The sequence below is a fragment of the Botryllus schlosseri genome, chromosome 2, assembly GCF_051294905.1.
Source record: "Botryllus schlosseri isolate E-star chromosome 2, Bs_hap1, whole genome shotgun sequence".
NCBI lineage: Eukaryota > Metazoa > Chordata > Ascidiacea > Stolidobranchia > Styelidae > Botryllus > Botryllus schlosseri.
Window position 1 is genome coordinate 5,961,179 of NC_137237.1, and position 25,617 is coordinate 5,986,795.

General features: G+C 39.1%; 2 protein-coding genes across 2 annotated transcripts in view; both read left to right on the forward strand.

The window, feature by feature from the left end:
- The window catches only part of LOC145432550 (uncharacterized), a 137,654-nt gene that overhangs the window by 97,745 nt on the left and 14,292 nt on the right, over positions 1-25,617 (forward strand). The window contains exons 3-7 of the mRNA XM_080309482.1: positions 15,123-15,326; positions 15,638-15,847; positions 19,423-19,626; positions 20,055-20,264; positions 20,469-20,675. Of these exons, the coding sequence (XP_080165608.1) occupies positions 15,123-15,326; positions 15,638-15,847; positions 19,423-19,626; positions 20,055-20,264; positions 20,469-20,675 (1,035 nt within the window). The remainder of the gene's footprint in view (positions 1-15,122; positions 15,327-15,637; positions 15,848-19,422; positions 19,627-20,054; positions 20,265-20,468; positions 20,676-25,617) is intronic.
- Positions 217-14,555, forward strand: LOC145459674 (E-selectin-like). Its single transcript, XM_080338241.1, has 4 exons — positions 217-284; positions 1,270-1,476; positions 12,827-13,036; positions 14,392-14,555. Exons 2-4 carry the CDS (start codon positions 1,440-1,442, stop codon positions 14,553-14,555), a joined length of 411 nt encoding a protein of 136 aa, XP_080194367.1. The 5' UTR covers positions 217-284; positions 1,270-1,439.

The following is a 25,617-nucleotide window of genomic DNA, read 5'->3' on the forward strand; positions in this document are numbered from 1 at the left end:
CTCTTACAAATCCAAAAGTAAATCTGAAATACTGGTTATCCCGTAAATTGCTTCTACGAATTTAGTCTGTAATTTTTTTACCCTCTAAAAACAAGTAAATTTACTTTTGACGTGCCCGTATATTAATTTAACGGGCATTTACCGTTAATATAACTGACGGGACAAATTTACCGGTATAATTTGGGTAAATCTACGAATATTTCTAAGAGTGTGTGTCGATGAGCCTGGTCAAGATGACACAAACAAAGTAGGCGAATGGAACTACGGTGACACAAACTGTACAGGTATTAACTACGCATATAACAGTCTGTATTTCATGTTCACACAGCTCATACACTCTGCCCAATATACTCTCATTGCCATATAGCACTACCTATCCTATGTATAAAATACATTGAAAGGTGACTGGCGATACTAAAATTGAATATGACATTCAAAAATGCAATCATAGCTGTATACTATATATTGAAAGCTTTTTAAAACAAGCATGTTTTCTATTGTTTTTAACCATGGATTGACATTGACAATTGAAAATATAGGGAAATATTAGGGATGGTGAACCTCAGAGAACCTCGGAAACAAACCCATGTGAATATTTTACATATAATATATTTTTTCACGTCATTATAACATCTTTGGTTGAGATAATTCCCCACTAAACTTTCGCCCACACACCGCATACTGCTGACAGATTGAAAGGAATTTCGGCACCAAGTGAAATGCATCTTATTTCCCTTTTCAAAAATTTCATTTCCTACGGTAGAAAAGATGGCTCGAAATATTCAGCTTTCCGTTTCTGAACCATTAGCGACTCTCTGCTGTGAGCTTGGCATGCAATGGATATTATATCAATTTATTGACATCGGCGAAACTGATATAAAGAATTCATCATTGTCTAATATAAAAAGTGTAGCGAACGAACGGGATCCATTTTGATTTTGCATGTTTATTGTATAATATGAACCAAATCTTCTCCAGGTGTTGGCTACTGTATAACTTAATTTTGAGTTAATATCTGTAGGAAGATTATTTTCCCTTGCAAGTCTTCGTGGAAATCGAAAAAATGCAAATTTATTAGATTTTATGGAATTATTATAGCGTTTGATTGTTTCACTTGATACATTTGGTGATGCTTAAATGACGGTGATGCTGAATGTGACGTGACGTCACATCACTTTAATGTCTTGTATACATATATTTCATTGCCATTAAATATCTAATTAGCATGGTGCTGGGACTAGTTGGAAAATATCCTTACCGTGTTTATAGCTATCAAATGTGGTCAACTTCCAAATTTTCCAAATGGCGAGTTTGGTGATGAGTGCTCCTCAGGTAGTGCAGTCAATACAACGTGCGTCATAACCTGTAACGATGGGTATTACCGTAATGGAAGTGACACAGCAACATGTATTGATGCCGACTTGGCGAATAATACCAATATGGATGGAGAATGGGATTATGATACCACATGTGCACGTAAGTCGTCTAAAGTGTTGGCTTAGTTCCCAGTAGTTCAAACGTTGCGTTGCATTTTCTGTTTGTTCATATCATCGATAGCACTGGTCTACAAATATTTCAAAACATTATGCGCCTAAAATAGGCTAATTCTTCGGTGCTGCATATAATTCTGGCATCAGAATTTCTCTAACACCTCCATTTTTTCGCAAAGAATTTTGCTGAATTTCATGAATTAATCAAATTTTTACTGATTGTATAACAGCAACAGATCATATATTGCTATTGAAATAATTTCTGATGAAAATTACGCTGTTTTAGCACAGAATGACTCAGTTTTCGTTAACCTTTTATGCATTCGTTGTCTACGTATGTTTTTTTCAATGATGACTTCTTTTCGATTGTCGAAAATATAGGTCAGTGGTTCTCAATTTGTGGTACCGTACGCGTACTATTTGAGGTAACTACTCGAGAATTTTTACGTAGAATTTCTACGTAGGATATTGTGTGAAATCCAAAGAGACTTATGAAAACATTAAGGATGCGTTATAAACACTGAACTACAATGATAACTCACTGTATATCATGCGTAGACATGAAAATCATGAACTTTCAGTTGGGACAGAAAGGAAGTTGAGCCTCCTTCAAAAATCCTTTTTTTCTTTGCTACTGGGATAACAGAGCTACTGTTTCACTTCTAGTAATATTTGATAAATGATTTCTAGGCTCTGTGTGTTTGTGTTTCATAATTCAACACCACAGCAGTTCTGATTATCATACCAATTACATTTCAAAGCCGTTTCTGATTTGCAGTAATACTTTACTATGATCCAATGGTCAAATTAGAACTGGAAACCCGACTCAATTACAAATATAAATTGCAAAACATGTCGAAACTACTTTATGGTGATGTCGAAAATGAAAGATATGGAAAATACTAAAGTCTGTAATGTCAAAAGGTATATTTGGCCGGGGCGGCGTTGCGTACTTACTCGGAGGTGACTACTTACGAAATCGCAAAACATATATATCCGAGACTAATGAAAAATGGTTACTGACATTATCCATAGGTACAATTTTCACAGATAAATGCAGTCACTGTGATTCGGGGGCTCTTTGACGTGGTTACTATGATAACTCTGATAATGGTAATGCGACTATCCCTAAACTACTTTCTACTTTTCAAAATCTAAATTGTGAAAGTATGTCTTTTTGCGGAAAAACTGTTCACGTAGAAGTGGACGTAATCTGAAAAGATAACACCATGTAACAAAAATTTAGTTGAGCTGATTTTTTGATATTTCCTCCACAATATTTCTTGATAAAACATGTTGCGGGCATTTTTTGCCACAATTGTCGATTAAAAATGTAATTTTAAGCTTTTAAAACTTCCCGCACCATGTCTTTCAAGCTCCTTCAATAAATTCCCTATTAACTGTGACGTTACAGCAAGCAATCTCAAATTCCTTTCGTTTTGTTCTGTTAATACACTGATTGTGGATCTATTGAGTATAATCTCATCATTAATGTCAACATCACAAATTTAAACTCTCGGCTGACTGTTTTTGGTATATCTGTGGTCTGTATATCAGTTTGAAACATGTTAGGTACAAAATATAGATAGAAGTAAGGTTTTTTATACTTATCAACTTTATTTGGCATGACTATCGGAGATAAGGATAAAACTGGGCACTTCATGTAATCTGCGAAACATGCCGATGAAATATGGATGGATGGCTAGGGGAAGATCGGCATTCAATGTCATTTGCTATTAAAGAATCTGAAGGAACTGCTATTTCTGTATATGGGTGACATTCCAAGGTTGAGAATAGCTACAAATGACTTGACATTGCATATCCTTTTATGCCATCTCCACTTAAGCACATGCTGCGTAGGCTATTGTAGTAACTTTTCACTGCCCAAACTATCAGACAAAAAAGCTCCAGAAGACAGGGATTAAAGATACAGAAAATGACTCCGATGACGACTTCAACATCTCTCATATAGATATAAAATCAGAACCACACTAGGGTTAGTTCGGATATCAATAATTTTCACTATCCGGATAACGGATATATCCGGATATTTGAAATTTAGCTAACCGGTTAACCGGATCAGACTTGGACAACTAGATAATTCTAGTTGTCTAATTTCACTGAATTAGAGCAAAATGCCAGTAATCTAATTCTAATCTAATTTGTGAAACGTTTCGATGCTCTAATTCTAATTCTAATCTAATTTGTGAAATGTTCATATGTTCTAATTCTAATTCTAATCTAATTTGTGAAATGTCCCTATTCTCTAATTCTAGTTCTAATCGAATTATTGTTTTCGTGAAAATGCCTCTTTGTCCGAGGCATATTGCACTATTGCAGTGAGTTAACAAGAATATCTCCTCTTGCGCAAGGAAATCCAGTGCCAAGCCGCCATCGCCTTACTTACACCGCGCAGTCATAGTAGATATTATGACGAATAATAGCCTGCTAGAGTAACTTGTAGTCTGCGATAACATTCTAGTTTTTGAAACTTTACGTTAATACATCGCCGTTCCGACTAACATGGGCGATGCCCATGGTTACCATAAAAGAAGTAATATTTCATTAAAGTATAGTAAAAATTGAGCCAAGCTTGGTGTACAGAAGTTAACAATTCTCATGGGTATAGGAATGCACTGTTGTTGTTGTTGTTGTTGTTGTTTATTAAACAAAAATATGTGGCGCTTATCGCCTGACGGCCTTTTGCACCACGCACTGTGATTTGATATGAACTGAATTTTGCTGTATTCATTTCCCATATACAATTTCATTCAATTTCCAAGTTTTTGGAAACTGAGTACCTCTAATTCTAATTCTAATCTAATTTGGAAAAAGCTTGGTAGCTCTAATTTTAATTCTAATCTAATTTGGAAAAAGCTTAGTAGCTCTAATTCTAATTCTAATCTAATTTGGAAAAACTGTAGCTCTAATTCTAATTCTAATCTAATTAAAGAAAAACTGTGGAGCTCTAATTCTAATTCTAATCTAATTCAGAAAAGCTGAAAATTTTCTAGTTGTCCAAGTCTGAACCGGATAATGAATGCTAAGTGAGATAATCGATTTCACGGGTCTGCATGAAAAATGGATCGGAAAATCATTACACAGTGTTATGGTAGATTTATACGCACACGCGCAATACGAGCGAATACGTGAAAAATCACGCAAATTTCATGTTCACTGCTTCTGCAACTCCCTCCTTATAAAGTACACTACAACAATAGTGGTATCCTGTAGCCGGGACCGAAGATTTGTAACATAGAGTCCACATGTATTAAATGCCCTTTCTGCTTCCACAAAATGGGCTGAATATAGTAAGCAGCGCTTCCTTTTTGCCCATTCTTCTGTTTAGGTGTCCAGTACTGCAAGGACGAGTAGCTAATACTGGAATTGAGGCCGACATGATAGCTCGCTCTAATTCCTTAAAGGGAAATTCACATGATCAGGCCCATAGCCAGCCGAAAAATAAGGGGGGTGGTTGTTTGAAATAAAACGAGCGGTGTTTTAAATAAAACGAGGGGGGTTCGATTTTTTTTTCGAATTTAGTATCAGCGGAAATCAATTACGCTTGCACGCACGAACATGGTTGCGAAATGCGAACATTCGATGTCATTCAGTTTCGCGATGTCACTCATTAATCACAATCGCGGATCATAATAGTCTTAGCGGCATATTGTCTCCAAGCCACCAAGAGATAGGAGCCAACGCATGCCAGGCACGAGACTGGATGGGTACGCCAGCGATGATATCGTTCGTACCATGCCTATTGCAGATGCGATTGTGTAGGCCAGCGATAATATCGTGAGCACCAAGCCAATGCGATTATGTGGACCAGTGATGGTATAAAGTCCACAGAGCCTATTGCAGATGGGATTCTGCCAGCGGAACTATAGGCTTGTTGAAGACTCGAAAAATCAGGCCAGCAACGATAGCCGAGTTTGCAGCAATCAATGACCTAATTTGGCGATCTTCTCAGCGGAAGATATACACTGCATTGACGTATCTCGCTAATTGGCGACATGCTTCTCGCTGATTGGCCCCGCGCAACAGTGATAATACGATTTATTGAAGCTTCCTAAAAGTTAAAACACAATATTAACGATACTATTTTATCCGGTTAACCGGCAGATTTATATCCGGATATCGGATAACAAAAAAAACCGCGTTTAACCGGTTAACCGTTATCCGGATAATCCAACCCTAAACCACACATTCTGAACCAACACGAACTTGATGATTTAGGCCTATTTGGGACTCACAAAATGAAATGCGGAAATTCTGACTCCAAGGTTGAAACTAGGGAACTTGCTGTATTCATCGTGTCGATGTCCTTCGTCGAGAAAAGTTCATGAACGATTTTCACGGTTTTTATGTGTGGCAGGTTTTGCGGGAATGTTGGCAATCTTTTTAAAAGCACTTGACAATGAAATGACTACGAGAGAAGTAGGAGTATTCAAAGCATTTCGAGATGTAGTTGAAAATTTTCTTAAAAATGAACGAAGCAATGAATATGAACCTCTGGTAAACAATATGACCGAGATATATGAAAAAATGATATGGGGCATGTCCTTAAAAATGCATTACCTGCACTTTCACCTTGATTTTAATTGGTTAGAATATAAGTGATGTAAGCGAGGAAAATAGTGACTTATTTCAGCAGGATGCGTACGATTTGAAAAGAAGATACTAAGGGTGGTGGAGTTGTATCATGATGTGGGATTATATAAGGTCCATAATACCAGCAGATTCCTCAGACCAAAATAATGAAAACAAAACCACTTCGGAAATTGTTTGAAGTGTTTCCATCCTTTTATAATTTATGGTAGCCAACATTTTTGCACCTTCCTTCTTTTAGTTAGAGTGCTTTTACGTTCAATAAAGAATTAGGCGTATTATTACAGGACGATTTGAGTAAAACGAGAAATCAGAAAAAGTAACATTTCTCAAAGACTAGGGACACTTCAGAAGAAATGCTTGTATTTTAGTGATTGGTTGGGAGTAGCAAAACACAATATATAAAAATTTTGGCCAACTAAAACTTTTGCAAAATTTTGTTACACGGTGTAATCAACTCAGTAAGTAGTGCAAGTGAGTGCCCCGAAAAAGTAGAAGTAATCCACATGTATATTATCTTCAAAACATTTCGTGATAGAAAACAATAACGTCAGGTTTGGATTCAGCGTCCCAGAATTCGCTAGAAATGAATCAAACACAGTCTTACGCAAAATTGCGTAGACCAGTGTAATGGGTCAATATAATACAGATCTCATTTCTTTAACATTCGAACTGGCGGTAATGTTTATAACACTCTCCATGATCAGTCACTCCCTTTTATCTTGAGTTTTCTTCCTAAGAATAGCAAATCTGTTTTCCAAGCTTCGCGATATGCAGGAATGAAAACGAACGTAAATAATGTCAGATCACAAATACACCGCATCAACATCTTTGAAGGGGCACTACGCTCTAAATATTACGTGGTCTCAAACTAAAGTTGAAGGTGTGAAAAATATTTTGGCGTCAGCCATTTTCGTCAGAAAACCACCGTTCTCTAACTTTAACTCGAGTAAAAATTTGCGGTGACTTAAGAGGACTTGTGACTCGCAGGCATAGTGACTTGATCCCAAATCTGCCATGTACTTGGTATTCATAAACTTGTTGCAGATCTTGCACGATAATTTTCCCGTTTATTCTATCAGTATGTTAGTTTAGCTTACCACGGGTAATATTGATAGCTTTACACCACGCTTCTTGCAACTTATTGTCAAATTACAAAGGCTGGGTGATCTTACAACACGTTTGGTACTATTTGTTGAATTCTGAGATCCTCCATAATAGAACTTTGGGGGATTGTATTTCGTCGCTTTCAGTATCACCTATTGTAGCATGGGAAATCCCTTACTCGGAAATGCAGCGGGCGTTTTTGTGCGATGTACAGTTTGACTCAACAATAGGTGGCGCTAAACAGTTAATTGTAGACCGCCAAAAATTTTCCTACCATATAACTGGGTATCTGCTCATCGATTACAGCGTGATTCATCATTACAACGTAAGGCACGATGTCTAAACCAATAAATATTATCAAGACTAGTAGGTAGCTTTATGAGTAGCTTTTAGCAGTTAAAAAAGTAACTTTAAGCAAGACGGTACTTTCGTGTAGGCATATCCTCCGATTGGGCCATTAGTAGGTAGATTCAATTTATTAGCAAATACGCCAAAGGTAAACGTGGGTCCCCGGTAGAGTGTGTATCGATATAGTGATTCCTACTTCGTACAACATACAGTGTACCAGTAACGTAACTCTAGAAGTGAATGATTTTGATTCTGCCATAAGTTCTTACCATGTGTGTTTTAAGTGTTGGTGATTTTGATGATGATCCACATGCTTGTATGGCGAAAAGAAATTGGCTTTTTGCTGCATTAATAACGTTGAGTGGCTCGAGTCCTTGCCCTTGAATACCATTACTTGACTGGAATGATTGCCCGTAAATGACTTGAGTTGATTCGAAGTCGATATATAGGAAATATGGAATGACTCGTGACTATTAATTTCAAGGCACCTAGTAGGCGTATTTTACTTCGCACAGCATTGTTGAATTCCCAGCCGCGCAAGAAAGCACTGCGTCATCAATCCTTTATAAGATTTTCCAATTCCAGCCACCTTTCCTATATATGCCTAATTTAGTAAGTAGTGACAACGCAGACGAATACTTTCGGCATCCCTTTCACTGCAGTTATAATGTCTTGAACTGAAATTGTACTGTATTATCATTACTAATAGTATACATGCTTTTTGATTACAACTAATTCAGAGCTTTTGATGTTCGCATAAACTGATGTGATCTTACGGATAAAATGTTAATTCATGAAACACGATTGAGGAGCAATCGAAGTCTTCAGAAAAGCTCTCTGAGAACACTATTACATCAATACTGAAAGTTATTCCGATACTAAAATATGTCATGCGTCGCGCCTTTAACTTTATCACTCATCGTTGAATGGACCAATTGCTCTTTTCATTGCCTCTTAGTTGGTGATATCTCGATTTCCATATGAGTACGCTTTTGTCGGTGCAGATCGCCAAATTCTCTACTACGACTCCGATCATATTTCTTCAAAATGGAATCCGGCGCCGATCCGGATCCGGCCAAACATGAACAAATCCGGCGGATATGAAATCCATTCCCAGTTCTAGTACTGTGATGATCTGAAATCAACGGGCAGAAATATAATTTCACTATGCCATCTCGGAACATTCAGTAGCATTTTGAGATGAGATTTGTTTAGTTTATTGTTGGTATGATTTTATCCTTTCAAAAAGACCAGACGACTTCGATACAATGGAAGGATTGGAAAGTGTCCAAACAACTCGGGGTAGCCTTTAAGATCATATACGGTCCCGGGCCACTAGAGTCTAGACTCTGACGATGTATAAAGATAAGTCATGGACACTGAATTAAAAGTAACGTAAAAAGAACAAGCAATAAGAGTGAGGTGGCATTATCGGAAGGCGAGGTTGATTTATCAGATCATGGCGCGGTAATAGCTATCGGCTTCCACAGTAGAAAATACTGCTGGAACTATTATTTTCGTTGATAAACTTACTCTTAGTGGCAAGGAGCGCATAATTTGACAACTCAAAAATCATCTGTCACTACCCGAATCAATAGAATTAATACTCGATTCAGATTCAAGTACTCGAATCATTGTGCCCAGTCAGAACATAAGGATAAAAATAAGGACAAATCAGACAGGACAAATCTGAGAAATACAAGGACGATATGACAACCCTGCCTATAAAGCTCCCTGCATCCGATATTTTTTATGATCTCAATCACTCTGACTGTATATAAGTATTGTACTCATTGTTTTAGAAACTATCATAAATATCAGTGATAACACATTCTAAACATGTTGAAATAAAGATCTCAGATACCATGGCTCTTTGGGGATGTATCATAATTGCTTCACTGCTCATATCGTGCAGTGAGTCAACGACAGGTACGTTACTGTTATTAAACCGTTTCCCAAAATATATGTTTTAGAGTCAGGTTTCAATAAATACGGATGATTTTGAAACTTCAATTGAAACTTGCTCTTGCATGGCTCTTGCATGAAATATTGTATGGCGTTGGACAGTGTCGGGTCAGGCGCAATGCTAGAAATATATGACTATTCGCTTGTTTCTGTAGTTTCCCATTTAACACCGAACGAAAATCATTAGTTAACTGATGTTAATAGATTTTCTTCGTGATATTTTCCATTCAATATCGGCAGCCTGAACGGTCGAATCATTGTTACACAATCGTCGTTGCGTGGCCTCACGTTGCCTATTTCTATGTCCAGTTGAGTCTTGAGCTCGAGCCTCATTCGCGATACCAGAGTGTATTACTCCCACAACTGACAACTAGCAGCTTATAAAAGAGGACCATTGTTTCGAATGTTCCAACGATTGATTTAGCTGTTAAAGTTGAGTGTATAAAAGAGAAAGTCCGTGCACCAAATGCACATCGCGGAACTTGTTGTAGAAGTAAATTCAAAATCGAGCCGTTGATCTGCTTCTGATACATCCCAAATCATCATTCCAATTTAACAGCAAACAATTCCAGAGTTAAGATTAACTTTTTACGATTGATTCAATTTTCTTCGAATCCCAATCCTGACTTTGTGTCTCCTCGCGATCAAAGATTCTATAATCACAAATCAAAATTTGCCTCTCATTGCCACTCTAAATTTGCAATTTATATTAAGTTCTATACCATAATTCCAAGTCCAAGTCGATATCTCCATGCGGAATTATGCTTTCTCTCGTTTCGTGAAGCTAGATGTGGTGCAAGTAGGCTATTATAGTTAAAGATGATACTTGAATGCAGATAAAATTATTTGACTACTATTCCGCTCAATCACAAGCAGAAATAGAGAAGCTGTCGGACTTGCTAACGCGTCGAAGAATTTTGTCAGCTGATTTCTTGTGACAGCCTTCAAGACCGAAATCTGAACTATCGCTATCAGCGCGAAATCACTGAAGAGTTTTTGTTTTATTACTCACACATGATATATGACGCGTCTAGCCTTTTCGGTTGCTTCGTCATAATTCGGATTTTTGTCTTTTGTTACGCTTTTGCGAAATGAGTAATTACGTCCCAATTAGGTGCAATGAACGGGATGGTATCTGGACACAAAATTGAGACGCTGACAGAATGGCAGGGGGGTCAAACTTAACTTGGGTCGCGGGCCGGATTCAAAAGTTTTGATCGCTCGCGTGCCGGACCAGTCAAATGATTCCAATATGTTACCTTCAAATCTATACCCTTGTTTTTCACTGGAATGCTTTATTATCAACGCTATATGCAAAACGGTATTATATATTATATCGCGGATCACGTGGGCTCTATTCGAGCAAACACCGTTATTCGCAAGCAATGGAATTGGCAAGCATTCGATGATTGGCCAATTGTATGCAGATATAAACCACTAAAACAGTGGCTCTGACGACGATATAAGTTGGAATATTTCTATACTGCCGCTGTATTAATCACAATGCCTCGTTGGAACTGGAAGAGGAAGCACTGAATATATCGACTTGAGTAACTTCAAAAAATTGACAAATTGTACTTGAGTCCTCCATAAACAGAAGTATTTCGTTACCAAGTGTACCAGTCACACATAAATGAGCACGGTCATACGCCTACATAAACTCCATAAACTCCTGCATGCCGAAATGTGGATTCAAATCCTGTACTTGGACACGCTTTTCACCAATATTTCAAATCGAACATCCAACCTGCACTCCTTTCAGACGTGCACATTGCTCAAAATAAAGTGGCAATGCGTATTTTTTAATAAAATTCATTTTGTCACCATAAAGTTTCGTTTGATGCTTCGCGGCAATTATGTGTGTCGCGAAATGTTCAGCGTGACTCAAAATGGGTTGATATACATTGACCTCTCTAGGATATCAAACTATAAAGGGCAGTAAAATCTGATGAGAGGTCATAAGTTTCTTATGCGCATAAATTATAGATAGATGAATAGAGGTGGTATGTCGTTCTGCTTCTTTCGTGTTTGACGCGTCCACTCAAGCAAAACAGTGGTGAAGCACGTCACACATGCATCCCGCCTCCACCCTGCTCATATAGCTGGACCTGATACCAACACAGGTTTCACTCGCCGGTATGCCTGGATTCTGGGATACAGACGGGCAAGATCAACTCATTACTTCTGGTTTGGGGATCAGTGATATAACCACTGAGCTTCCATAAAAAATATCTATTTGGTAGTTTATGACCTTATATACCTATTACACCGGGTCAGGCCTTTGTTATATTGACTCGAATGGACATGAGTAACACGTTTCTGGTCCACAAATCCATAGCAGCTAATCACCATTTTTCGCAAATATTCACCTATATACCCACCCACACATGACGGGGATTGGAAATTCAATCACAACATCACTCTCTACTTTGAAGATCTAAAATGCACCAAAAAATGTTGAATTACAAGTGGATGATGAAGGTAACTACTTGATTAGTTCGCAAATATTAACAAATTCTTGAGTACATTCAAAAATGATACAATTATATATCGTTACCAACAATCTCTAAAGTTGAATGCGCATCTTACAAAATTCGATGTCGAAATGTGGATTCAAATCCTGCACTTAATTATACTTTCCACCAACATTCCTACTGAAATATAAGACACACTATTTACAGACATGCGCATTGCACATAACAGATGTAGTTACCAGCAAAATAGCCTACATGTACCTGCGATTAGTCCTTGCTAGTTGGATGGATTCCGTCATTATAAAGTTTCGTTTGTTGTGTGGCGAGAATTATGCGAGTCATCAATTGTGCTGTGGCGCAAAATGGTATGATAAGCATTGTCCCAGGCCATGGCAATGCTGAGATCTCATAGAAGATATGAATTTTATGGTATTTGACCGTATACCTATTAAACTGCGTCAGGAATGCTCTTTAAACTTAAAGAGCTTCTTGGAGGTACAGAACTTCAATATACAATTAAATAGTATATTCATATTGAAATGAACCCGAATATTTTCGGCTGACACTCGTCAGGGGTAATCGTCAGCAACTGTCACCAGGCTGGTGACGTCATATTTTGTGATACGATTGTTGATATACGATGTTCTTTCCAATTCTCTACTAGTTGCTGACGATTACCCCTGACGAGTGTCAGCCGAAAATATTCGGGTTCATTTCTTTAAACTTACGTCGCGGGATATAGTTGCATACATAATTACATGTATTCCATAATAGTGTACCGTACTCTCTTGCCTTGAAACCGGTGGTTATCATTATCCTGACTTTATGCAGCTGTGACATGTACTGAAGAACCTCACTTTTCTAATGGAACTGTCGATTCACCATGCCAGTCTAACAGTATCTACGGTACCTCATGTTATATAACATGCAACGAAGGCTATTATCTGAACGGCACTGGAAATGCAACATGTGTCGACACTAATACAACAGATCATACAAACATGGACGGGGAGTGGAACTACGGAGACACTGCATGTATACGTAAGACGCCTTAGAGTTGTGTTTAAAACAAAAATCAATTTAAAACAAACATGTTCTTGTTTAAACCATGCTATTATTTTTTTTCCAAGCCCATGACGTCACGCATATTCAATTCTGACGTCATGCGGGATTGACATGCACAATTGAAAATATAGGGTAAATATAGCTCCTTTGACGAAATAGGCTTCCAACCCATGCCGTATACCAGGGGTCGAGAACCTTTTTCGATCGAAGAGCCATATTGGCCAAATATTTTCAATTGTCACTCCCAAAAGAGCCATTCATATCAATCAAATGTTACGTCACAATTGAAAATTCGTGGGCTAATACATGGGCCATATTTTTCTGCCCATGTACGTAAGTGGAGCCAAACATGGTCACTACAGCAGTACATACGCACTGCAGGCTGTGATACGTCAGTGACGTGGGGTTAGGGGGATAAGTGATGCAGTGCTTCACATGTCGTGCGGGGCTAAGAGAAGGAAAATTGTGAAACCTTCAATGATTTTTGGCATTTTCGATCGGTGTTTTGAATGATTAGATTTTGAGCATTTTTATTGCCAAAATCACAGAATTTCCATGTTTATTGTTCGGAAATAAATCGCAAAAGAACAGGTACAGATGAGGCAGAGACGGTCCAGGCCTTATCAGTGATAGCGCAACTTATCGTAAATAGCTTAGAATTTCTAATCACTGTTATTTCTCGAATGTTATTGTCGCGTTGGTTCAGAAAATCTAAATATTGATCGACTTCTAAAGTATTCGGCGTAACATAACGTTGCGCTACACACCTATTTTACGGTGGTGCTAGAAAGCTACTTAGCAATCAAGAACATGGATACTGGATAGCTATGGCGTTCTTTTTAAATAGAATGTGTAATTGTGAATGTCACTTCTAAGTCAGTTTATTTCCCGGCGTTGAAAAGGAAGACAATGTGTAAGTGAAACTGCATTATCCTACAAGCGTCACCATGTCAGTTATTCTCTTTGATCAATCAAGGTATCGTGCAATCCAAGATTTCGAAGTGCACGATGGAGGGTATATCGAATTCGCGAGTGGTGTTAGTCGCCAGCGCAACAGCAACTTAAATTTGAGAATTTTGTAAAGGGGTGACGAGTCCCTAATCTTGTATGCTCCGCTGTCTTAACCTTTCCAAGACCTGTTCATGCTGCTACGAGAATAATTATCCTGCCCACCATGAAAATTTTCTGACAAGTTTGGGCAATATCGATAAATCAAGTACATATTTGTATCGCGAGCGTTACGAAATGCGCGAATGTATCAGATAATCATGTCAGATTAGTAAGTATCAATTAGTCCAAATGTCCGTATCTTAGTAAGATAATCTTCACAGCCATTACCTGCGGCACATCTGCGGAAGTACAGGGCGGGTACATCGCAGATGAATGTGACAGTGGAAGTCTATACGATGCTACATGCCAAGTAATCTGCTATGATAGTTATTATATCAGGGGGGATAAAGTGGTCACGTCGATATACCTCATTCAGATGATATAAACGAGAATGGGAAATGGAATCAATATAAATATAATAAAAAATATTATTTAACGTCGTCCCGCGCTTTTTGAATTCAACATACCCCCATTGATGATAGTGAAATATTTTGCACCTCCCCTATCGCCATATCGCCATACCACAAAAATATTTATAAGAGCAACCAGAATGTTTGCAATGCCAACGCATTGTTTGTGGCATTGAAGGTGCAGTGTGACTGTCGTTGGCAAACGCGAATATTGCAATAATTTGATGACTACATTCATTGCAGTATAATTTACTTCACGCGTTTTCTTACTTATAACTAGGCCTACGCATATCTACTGGTGCAGCTGGTCTGTGCCATACTTTCCGAGTGCGTTCACCGTACATACCGGACATTTCATAGTTCACAGGTAATTCACTTATTGTTGACAGTACAGACGACAATCGATGCATATTACATTTCATGTTCATTAAGTTCGTGACAGGGGTTGTAAAACTACGGTACGCATATCCTAAAGTAATTTCGGGGGTACGCAAGCAATTTCATGCTATGACTAATTGGTAAATTTTCTTACTTAATTTTAGCTATGAGGTGTGGAGTAGTTCCTAATATTCCAAACGGAGAGTATAGGGAGGGATGCTCTGATAATGTGGTCAATGCAACGTGCACTATATCGTGTAACGATGGGTATTATCGGAATGGAAGTGACACAGTTAACTGCACTGATCCCGACCTGGAGAGCAATACCAATATGGATGGAGAATGGAATTACGATACTGCATGTATACGTAAGTTGTCTTTATATAGCGGTGTACTTCCGAGTAAAGTTCATTGTTGCAATATTTAATTAGTACACTCGTATTACTACCAACGAAAATGGGTAAAATACAGATCCCATTTCGTGGAAACTTATTTGGTAATTTGCATGGAACTCTCCAACATCCTTTTCCCGCTTGACTCTTCTCCTTCAGAATAGCATATCCATATGTTCCAACTTTGCAAAATTAATTAACCAGAAAATCGTGTAAGTTCAGTAGCCTATGTAGTCTTATGGACAACTTTTTGAAATTTCGATTCTACACGACATCAATCTTCACAGCCATTACCTGTGGGACATTTCCGGACGTACCGAACGGGTTTATAGCAATTCAATGTGACAGTGGAAGCGAATACAATGAAACATGTCAAGTAACTTGTTTTGAGGGTTACTATATTAGCGGGGAAGAAAAGATAACGTGCGTCGATGAGCCTGTGTCAGATGACACAAACCCACAAGGCGAATGGAACGACGGTAACACAACGTGTACAGGTATATTAACTATATAAGGATATGATTATATATTCACAAAGTCTATGCAACACATTCGACCTCGTGTGCATGAACGTAAAATGACGATAGTGCACTGTAATCATACAGGTTGGAAAATTTTACAAATTATTCTAGCTATGAAGTGTGGAGTTGCTCCTTATATTCCAAAGGAGAGTATAAGGAGGTATTCCCCTCTGATTACGAGGTCAATGCAACGTGCATTGTAACTTGTAACAATTGGTAATATCGGAATGGAAGTGACACAGCAGAATGTGTTGATGCCGACCTTGAGAGCAACACCAATGTTGATGGATAATAGAATTACGATACTGCATGTATGCGAAGATTGCGAACATTGTCTTTATATAGCGGTGTACTTCCGAGTTAAGTTCAGAAGTTACATGTAATATAGCGATATTTAATTTGCACACTCATATTAATATCAACGAAAATGGGTAAAATATCGATCATATTTCATGATAAATTATTTGTTAACTTTGATAAAACTCTCTAACATCCGTTTCATGCTTGACTCTTTCTTCTCCGTAAAAATAGCATATCTATGTTCCAACTTTGCAGAATGAACGAAATAGAAAATTGTGCAGTATAGGCCTAATTCACTTCACGCGTTTTTCTTACTTATGGCTACGCGTAGTTACTGGCACAACTGATCTGTGCCATACTTTCCCAGTGCGTTCACAGTACACACCGGACATTTCATAGTTCACAGGTAATCCACTTATTGTTGACAGTGGAGTCGACAATCGATGCATATTACATTTCATGTTATATATCGTTACCAACAATCTCCAAAGTTGAATGCGCATCTTACAAAATTCGATGTCGAAATGTGGATTCAAATCCTGCACTTAATTATACTTTCCACCAACGTTCCTACTGAAATATAAGACACACTATTTACAGACATGCGCATTGCACATAACAGATGTAGTTAGCAGCAAAATAGCCTACATGTACCTGCGATTAGTCCTTGCTAGTGGGATAGATTCCGTCATTATAAAGTTTCGTTTGTTGTGTGGCGAGAATTATGCGAGTCATCAATTGTGCTGTGGCGCAAAATGGTATGATAAGCATTGTCCCAGGCCATGGCAATGCTGAGATCTCATAGAAGATATGAATTTTATGGTATTTGACCGTATACCTATTAAACTGCGTCAGGAATGCTCTTTAAACTTACGTCGCGGGATATAGTTGATTATACATATATTCGATAATAGTGTACCGTACTCTCTTGCCTTGAAACCGGTGGTTATCATTATCCTGACTTTATTCAGCTGTGACATGTACTGAAAAACCTCACTTTTCTAATGGAACTGTCGATGCACCATGCCAGTCTAGCAGTATCTACGGTACCTCATGTTATATAACATGCAACGAAGGCTATTATCTGAACGGCACTGGAAATGCAACATGTGTCGACACTAATACAACAGATCATACAAACATGGACGGGGAGTGGAACTACGGAGACACTGCATGTATACGTAAGACGCCTTAGAGTTGTGTTTATAACAAAAATCAATTTAAAACAAACATGTTCTTGTTTAAACCATGCTTTTATTTTTTTCCCAAGCCCATGACGTCACGCATATTCAATTGTGACGTCATGGGGGATTGATATGCACAATTGAAAATATAGGGTAAATATAGCTCCTTTGACGAAATAGGCTTCCAACCCACGCCATATACCAGGGGTCGAGAACCTTTTTCGATCGAAGAGCCATATTGGCCAAATATTTTCAATTGTCTCTCCCAAAAGAGCTATTCATGTCAATCAAATGTTACGTCACAATTTTTATTCGTGGGCTAATACATGAGCCATATTTTTCTGCCCATGTACGTAAGTGGAGCCAAACATGGTCACTACAGCAGTACATACGCACTGCAGGCTGTGATACGTCAGTGACGTGGCGTTAGGGGGGGTAAGTAATACAATGCTTTTCATGTCGTGCGGGACTAAGAGAAGGAAAATTGTGAAACCTTCAATGATTTTTGGCATTTTCGATCGGTGTTATGACTGATTAGATTTTGAGCATTTTTATTGCCAAAATCACAGAATTTCCATGTTTATTGTTCGGAAATAAATCGCAAAAGAACAGGTACAGATGAGGCAGAGACGGTCCAGGCCTCATCATTGATAGCGCAACTTATCGTAAATAGCTTAGAATTTCTAATCACTGCTATTTGTCGAATGTAATTGTCGCGTTGGTTCCGAAAATCAGAATATTGATCAACTTCTAAAGCATTCGGCGTAACATAACGTTGCGCTACACACCTATTTTACGGTGGTGCTAGAAAGCTACTTAGCAATCAAGAACATGGATAGATATGGCGTTCTTTTTAAATAGAATGTGTAATTGTGAATGTCACTTCTAAGTCAGTTTATTTCCCGGCGTTGAAAAGGAAGACAATGTGTAAGTGAAACTGCATTATCCTACAAGCGTCGCCATGTCAGTTATTCTCTTTGATCATCAAGGTATCGTGCAATCCAAGATTTCGAGGTGCACGATGGAGGGTATATCGAATTCGCGAGTGGTGTTAGTCGCCAGCGCAACAGCAACTTAAATTTCAGAATTTTGTAAAGGGGTGACGAGTCCCTAATCTTGTATGCTCCGCTGTCTTGACCTTTCCAAGACCTGTTCATGCTGCTACGAAAATAATTATCCTGCCCACCATGAAAATTTTCTGACAAGTTTCGGCAATATCGATAAATCAAGTACATATTTGTGTCGCGAGCGTTACGAAATGCGCGAATGTATCAGATAATCATGTCAGATTAGTAAGTATCAATTAGTCCAAATGTTCGTACCTTAGTAAGATAATCTTCACAGCCATTACCTGCGGCACATCTCCGGAAGTACAGGGCGGGTACATCGCAGATGAATGTGACAGTGGAAGTCTAAACGATGCTACATCCTAAGTAACCTGCTATGATGGTTATTATATCAGGGGGGATAAAGTGGTCACGTCGATATACCTCGTTCAGATGATATAAACGAGAATGGGAAATGGAACTAATATAAATATAATAAAAAATAATATTTAACGTCGTCTCGCGCTTTTTGAATTCAACATACCCCCATTGATGATAGTGAAATATTTTGCACCTCCCCTATCGCCATACCACAAAAATATTTATAAGAGCAACCAGAATGTTTGCAATGCCAACGCATTGTTTGTGGCATTGAAGGTGCAGTGTGACTGTCGTTGGCAAACGCGAATATTGCAATAATTTGATGACTACATTCATTGCAGTATAATTTACTTCACGCGTTTTCTTACTTATAACTAGGCCTACGCATATTTACTGGTACAGCTGATCTGTGCCATACTTTCCGAGTGCGTTCACAGTACATACCGGACATTTCATAATTCACAGGTAATTCACTTATGGTTGACAGTACAGACGACAATCGATGCATATTACATTTCATGTTCATTAAGTTCGTGACAGGGGTTCTAAAACTACGGTACGCATATCCTTAAGTAATTTCGGGGGTACGCAAGCAATTTCATGCTATGACTAATTGGTAAATTTTCTTACTTAATTTTAGCTATGAAGTGTGGAGTAGTTCCGAATATTCCAAACGGAGAGTATAGGGAGGGATGCTCTGATAATGTGGTCAATGCAACGTGCACTATAACGTGTAACGATGGGTATTATCGGAATGGAAGTGACACAGTTAACTGCACTGATCCCGACCTGGAGAGCAATACCAATATGGATGGAGAATGGAATTACGATACTGCATGTATACGTGAGTTGTCCTTATATAGCGGTGTACTTCCGAGTAAAGTTCAATATTGCAATATTTGATTTGTACACTCGTATTACTACCAACGAAAATTGGTAAAATACAGATCCCATTTCGTGGAAACTTATTTGTTAATTTGCATGGAACTCTCCAACATCCTTTCCCGCTTGACTCTTCTCCTTCAGAATAGCATATCTATATGTTCCAACTTTGGGTCAAATATAGATCCTATTTCGTGAAAAATTATTTGGTAATTTGCATGGAACTATCCAACATCCTTTTCCCGCTTGACTCTTCTCCTCGACAGTAGCATATCTATGTTTCAACTTTGCAAAATGAATGAAACAGAAAATCGTGTAAGTTCAGTCGCCTATGTAGCCTTGTGGACAACTTTTTCAAATTTTGATTCTACACTCCATTAATATTCACAGCCATTACCTGCGAGACATCTCCGAACGTACCGAACGGGTTTATATCAGATGAATGTAACAGTGAAAGCGAATACAATGAAACATGTCAAGTAACCTGTTATGAGGGTTACTATATTAGCGGGGAGGAAAAGATCACGTGTGCCGATGAGCCTGAGCCAGATGACACAAACCCAGAAGGCGAATGGAACTACGGTAACACAACGTGTACAGGTATTAACTGTAATTACGGAGATATTTATTTTCATGTTCACAGTCTCTCCTAAATAAACTTTGCCTGCTGAAATAATATTTAAATACGCTATATTCTAACTTAAATATAGGACTACCATCAATGATGACTTTACCATGTACAAAAACAAAAAAATGACGAATTAGCATGATTCCCGGACTGATGTATACTTATTCTTTTTATAGCTATGAAATGTGGTGAACTTCCCAATTTTCCAACTGGCGATTTTGGTCCTGAATGTTCTCCTGGTAGTAATGTCAATACAACGTGCAACATAACCTGCAAGGATGGTTATTATATGAATGGTGGTGACACAGCAACATGTGTTGATGCCGACTTGGCGAGTAATAACAATATGACTGGACAATGGGATTATGATACTACATGTACACGTAAGTCTTTTAGGCTAAATTCAGAGTGAAGTTCACATGTAGCATGAACGATTGCATTTTCTATTTGACACATTTAAACTCATTTCACCGAAAAGGGATCAATATGCGGATATCATTTTGGGAAAGGGTAATTTGCTTTGCAAAGTTTTGTCATTGGCAACACTAAAACACCTTTAGTATGCGCCGATCGTTTAAGACCCCTGGTATCGATCATCGTCCATAAATACTGAAATCCGGCGTTATTTTATATTGATCGAAATGCGGATATAATTTGGGGAAAGGGTAATTTGCTTTGCAAAGTTTTGTCATTGGCAACACTAAAACACCTATAGTATGCGCCGATCGTTTAAGATCCCTGGTACCGATCATAAATACTGAAATCCGGTTATTTTATATTGATCGAAGTGATTCCCAGACCTTTATCTATCCGGAAACATACTTGCTATAAATTGCGTCTGCTAGCCTATTTGAAACCTTGGCCTTAGTTGAACACCAAGAAGTTTCTAGGAATTCAGTCAAGGGTGATAAGTACGGTGATTTTCTACCTAAAAACGGAAGATTTTGACCTTGGAAAATCTCAATTACGGCCGAATTTGACCTAACCCGTGCAAATTAGGTGTTTTCACACATAATGTTAGAATCGTAATGCTTATCTTCATTTCTGGTTGGAGCTGTCTGTCCTTACGAAGTAGTTTAACCTGAAAAAAAATTTACCCCAGAAACGGACAAATTTTGACATGAAAAAACTTTATTTTAATGAAATCTGTCCCTATATGAAGAATTCCAGTAGTTACATTACGCATTATGGTAGAAATAATTTAATAAAAATTTTAGCACAACAAAAGATACTTTCTTACATTATCGGGTAGAAGGTCCTTACTAAGTAGCTTGCCAAGAATGGACAAAGAACGGTCAACAGCAGCAGCAGCAGCAGTTGTTGGCTGACAACACCGAAGGTGTGCGTACACTGCTGGTGATAAACCGTGCTGCTTCATTCTGGCAATGGTGCCTACATCACAATTTTCATCACGCTCATCTTGATATAAGAACCATGCAATGCTCACGCAGTCTTGCTTCAGTTGGGATATTGCGGTACGTTGAGCATAACACCATGTCAACCTATTTGTTTCATGGGAATATTTATGATTCACAATGAGCAAACAATGGGCCGTCTGCAACGGTAGACCTATAAAGTAGGCTACAAGCTGTAAAATGTCAAAGGATAAGTTCACCGACAGTTCAAAATCTACGATACGAACGAAATGCAGGTGGCAAATAAGTTTTAATTTTGACATTTTTTGACCTAACGCTACAATTTTGACTTTTTGTGACAGGTAAAAAATCGAGTTAGGCCAGTTTTTCTTAACCCAGTGACCACCAGCGCCACCCTTAACTTGTACGAAGTCACCTTCAAAAATGGATTGACTTGACTTGACTCGAGTCAAAATGTGAAGTGACTCGAGGTGACTCGTGACTCGAAGGTAGTGACTTGATCCCAACACTGACGCAGACGATTTCGAAATAAGAGATATTCATCCGCTCACATATGCCACCCATAATATTTACTGTCCACGTAATAATATTCAATGTCATCATCATCATCATTGGTTTATTAGCAATTTTATCAGTTCAATACACCACAAAAATGCGATACAATGAAAAGAAAGGAAGATGTCGAAGCGACTAGGAGTTGTCTATGGAATCGGACACCCACCTTGGCCTAGGCGATGTAAAGAGGAGGCATGCACACTGAATGAAAGTAAAGAAGATAGTATAGAAAAAGGAAGCGACAAGAAATAGGGCGGCATTTCAGGGGAAGCGAGATCGATAGGTCAGTCGTGGTCCGGTAATTTTGAGGATGGACTGTATTTATTTAGTAGTAATTGCTTGTATTTCGACTTGAATGTGGACATGCTCGTCGACTGCCTGATGGCCGGCGGGATACTGTTCCACACATCAGGTCCGGCATATTTGATAGAGCGATGATCTTTTCGGTCGATCATATGATATTTGGACGACGTGGACGCGCGTGTGTTGTACTATGTGCGCTTCGAGATTTGACAGATTTTGTCGGATGTTGATGTGCAATGCGAACGCAGGGATATATATGCTGTACAAATCTGGTAAATTTACAAAGAAATTTCTGCAACATATACATCATACAGAAACATCTATCAACACATACGGTCCCTTTCTTTCTTATCTAATTTCGTATAAATTGATAGTTTTTCTTCCATGTGTGGTTCACTACTTACTTATCTAACCGGACGCTGCTTGTGATGTCACAGTTACGCCTTAGTTGTTTACTACGAGTCTCAGAAAAACCCGCAACGCGTAACCTCAAGGTAACCTATTACAGGTCGTCGTATCCGCCATTAACAAATGGTCAACTGAGCCTGCGGTGCTGATATTCCTAGTTTCAGGAATAAGATGGTATATCCTAAACTGATTTTCTAACTTATCAACCCTATCTGTGACAACAAGTCTAACCGCCGTGGCGAGATAGCGCAGCGGTATAATCCGCGGCTGCAACACCAATGGGTACGGGTTCGAGTCCGACCGAGGTCGACTTCCGAATTCCGATACCTAAGTGTTGGAGGTTTACCTAGGCTCCTCCTCGCCACCTCATCCGCGTCAGCGTTGTCTTACAAAAGCCTAGAGGTGGGCCGTGCTATAAGTCGGCAGTTACGGAAAATAAGACGAATATCGGCCTGGTGTAAATGACCATAGTAGTCGATAAACACCATGAATACCCCAAAACAAACAAACAAGTCTAACCGCCGAGACCGACCGTGTAGCCATTGCCTTATAATATAATGGCTATGGTGTAACCCCATTAGCTACGATTTTCAGTTGTTTCTTGTACCCAACTATGTACTATACCGAAATTGGTACTTGGTCAACCAGTTCCGCATGACCTACACCTGTTTTGCGAACGAGGTTGAATCAGGTCAAATCGCAACGAAAATGATGTCAAAGACACAGAGACATTCAGTTCCGCGTATACAATGGCTTCTGGGGTTCGGAAGCTAATCAATTTTGCCAATAGCCTGGTAAAATGCAGTAGTGAGTAACTGTCAGTAATCTTGCGATGAAATTCTGGTAACTTGACTTTGCGGCTAAATTAAGTTAATATTACATATCAACAACAAAAAAGTGGCGAGATAGCGCAGTGTCATAATCCGCGACTGCAACACCAATATGTGCGGGTTCGAGTCCGACCGAGGTCGACTTCCGAATTCCGATACCTAAGTGTTGGAGGTTTACCTATAGGCAGCACCGTAACTGCCGCACCCCAAACCCCCAATTGGGGGGGGGGCCGAGCTCGATGGGGGGCCCAAAAATATTTCGTGAATTAGCATAAATCATAGAGTATTTTTTTTAAATAGATGCAATTTTTTAAAAAAAAATTTCGCGCCGCGCGCGAATTCACGTAGCCGTTTATCTGTCTTATTGGGTATTGGGCCATTACCGCGCCACGACCCACCAAGACATACAATCAAGTTTTAGGCCATATAACATGCGACTCCAAGAAGTGTGCCAGAACGATTGGCAGCGAGAAAAGCTTGGTCGAAAAGGTCTATGCCCTTATGCAGATCAAAGACTTCGCTATATATACAAAATACATATAGGTTTAATTGTCCATAGGCACCTAAATGACTGGCGCCGAATGTTCCTGTCTTTGCAATCTGAACCTCACAAGACAAATACCATCCCGCTGGGAAAAATTTTATGCCAGTGAAGAAATACCAATTTGAAATCGTGTGCTTCTCTTAGTTTAGAAGCCTACGTTTGGGCGGTTCTATATTTTCTGATATAGCAGACTGGAAGTCACGAAATAACATCATGTAACGAAGTCATATCAACGGTTCCGCCCGCCCGAAGATGTTTAATCATTATTTACGAGCCCTCCCGTTTTTAAGACACTTCACTCAGCTCTACCGGTAAATCTAATTACGTGAGTATAGAAGACAATAAATTGATAGCATATTATATATGCAGTCGCCGATCTGATTTACCGATTTTATCATAAATTATCGAAAATTTTCGCGCTTGGCGCTGGCTCTCAATACAGTACGGGTAATTTCGTGACAAACGTGAACAACGTGATGGGGGGTCGTTTTATCACCCTATGGGAGCCCAAGACCCACGTTCTTGGAGGCCTGACGAGGTGCTGTTTCGTTCCTGCCAACGGGTATACGCCCGAAGATGTTTAATTATTATTGAGTGGTCCTACCATTTCAAACACACCTCACTCAGCTCTACCGGCAAATCTGATTACGTGAGTAGAGAGGGCAATATATTGATAGCATATTATATATGCAGTCGCCGATCTGATTGACCGATTTTATCATAAATTATCGAAAATTTTCGCGCTTCGCGCAGGCTCACAATACAGTACGGGTAATTTCGTGACAAACGCGAACAACGTGATGGGGGAGGGGCGTTTTATCACCCTATGGGAGCCCAAGACCCACGTTTTTGGGGGCCTGACGAGGTGCTGTTTTGTTCCTGCCAACGGGTATACGCCCGAAGATGTTTAATTATTATTGAGTGGTCCTACCTTTTCAAACACACCTCACTCAGCTCTACCGGCAAATCTGATTACGTGAGCAGAGAGAAGATAAAAATTGATAACAATGTATGCAATTCCCGATCATACTGACCGATGAAATCATGAATACTAGAAATTTTGCGCGCTTCGCGCGCTCAGGCGACTAAAGCTGATTCACTAAAGAAACTCCCAATGAATATGATGAATAGTGGTAAACAGTGTATCGCCGGAGGGGGGTCTGGGGGGCGAAACGTTCGGTCTATAACACTCTGGGGGGCCCAAGACCAACGTTTTTTGGGGGGCCTGACGAAGTGCTGTTACGGCCCTGCCTATAGGCTCCTCCTCGCTACCTCATCCGCGTCAGCGGTGTCTTACAAAAAGCCTAGA